General features: G+C 37.8%; 1 protein-coding gene across 1 annotated transcript; it reads left to right on the top strand.

Moving 5' to 3' along the window:
* The first annotated feature begins 10 nt into the window (after positions 1-10).
* Positions 11-741, top strand: LOC118735206 (protein ANTAGONIST OF LIKE HETEROCHROMATIN PROTEIN 1-like). The gene is made up of 3 exons (XM_036464855.1): positions 11-300; positions 361-463; positions 519-741. Exons 1-3 carry the CDS (start codon positions 39-41, stop codon positions 655-657), a joined length of 504 nt encoding a protein of 167 aa, XP_036320748.1. The 5' UTR covers positions 11-38; the 3' UTR covers positions 658-741.
* The last annotated feature ends 338 nt before the right edge of the window (positions 742-1,079 follow it).

Below are 1,079 nucleotides of genomic sequence, written 5' to 3'. Positions count from 1 at the left end.
GCGAACTACTGCCAGATCTGCGAAAAAGTGATACAAATATGCGAGAAGCGATACCATTGGAAAAACGAGTTGCTATAGCTCTATATGCTCTAGGGTCATCTTCCGACTATCGCACAATCGCAAATATGTTTGGCGTGGGAAAGGCAACCGTATGCAAAATATTATTGGGTTTTTGCAATGAGGTCTGGAGAGTTTTGGCTCCAATATATTTAAAAAACTTTCCGTTGACAGAAGACAAAATTAAAGGCTTGGTGCAAGAGTTTGAAACATATGGATTTCCCCAATGTATGGGAGGACTTGGTAAGCACCTTTTTATGAAGTAAATATTGTTTTATTTTTACTAAATGAAATCGTTAATAGATGGATGTCATATTGAGATTCACCCACCCAAGGAAGACGCTACAGACTACCACAACTATAAGGGATGGTATTCAATCGTACTGCTAGCATTGGTGGACGCCAGGTAGAAGCACTGAAAGGCTTTAATAGTTCCTTTATTTATTTATTGTTTTTTCCAGATGTCGTTTTATATATGTTAGCTCCGGCAGCACAGGACGCTGCAACGATTCTCAAATTTTTCAGACATCTTCTCTAAAGCAACAATTGGATGAATGTGTCCTTTTAAGCGAATTGAAAAAAAACTATTTCCGATGTTGATGTACCGGTTTTTATAATTGGGGACTCGGCATTTCGGTTAAGTGACAAGCTAATGAAGCCGTATCCGTTTCATATTTCACAAAGCCGCCAACAAAAGCTCTTCAACTACAGATTATCTAAATCTCGCAGAGTAGAGGAAAACGCATTTGGACACTTGAAGGCTCGTTTCAGGCGTATTGGCAAAGGAGTAGATAATTCCATAAAAAATGCAAACGCCATAATATTATCTCGCTGCGTGCTTCACATTTTTTTAAACGAAAATAATGATAAAATAAATGAAAAGTGGATGCAAGCTTTACAAGTTGTGGAAGCAAACCGCGCGTATCCTGAATATGTAGCGGTACTAGCGGAACAACGAAACAATCCAGAAAGTATAAGAAACGCTATTTCTTCTTATTTGTGTAAGTTTACACTTATTTATT

Source organism: Rhagoletis pomonella, unplaced genomic scaffold, assembly GCF_013731165.1.
Source record: "Rhagoletis pomonella isolate Grant_MI unplaced genomic scaffold, Rhpom_1.0 Rhpom_scaffold_00003, whole genome shotgun sequence".
In the NCBI taxonomy this organism is placed as follows: Eukaryota; Metazoa; Arthropoda; class Insecta; order Diptera; family Tephritidae; genus Rhagoletis; species Rhagoletis pomonella.
This window is presented reverse-complemented; position numbering and strand designations above follow the sequence as displayed.

Bases quoted from the DNA above. Each gene is read 5' to 3' on its own strand.
- LOC118735206 (XM_036464855.1), top strand. From the start codon at position 39: ATGCGAGAAGCGATACCATTGGAAAAACGAGTTGCTATAGCTCTATAT. The intron at 301-360 runs GTAAGCACCTTT...AATCGTTAATAG, and splicing joins CCAATGTATGGGAGGACTTG to ATGGATGTCATATTGAGATT. The intron at 464-518 runs GTAGAAGCACTG...TGTTTTTTCCAG, and splicing joins CTAGCATTGGTGGACGCCAG to ATGTCGTTTTATATATGTTA.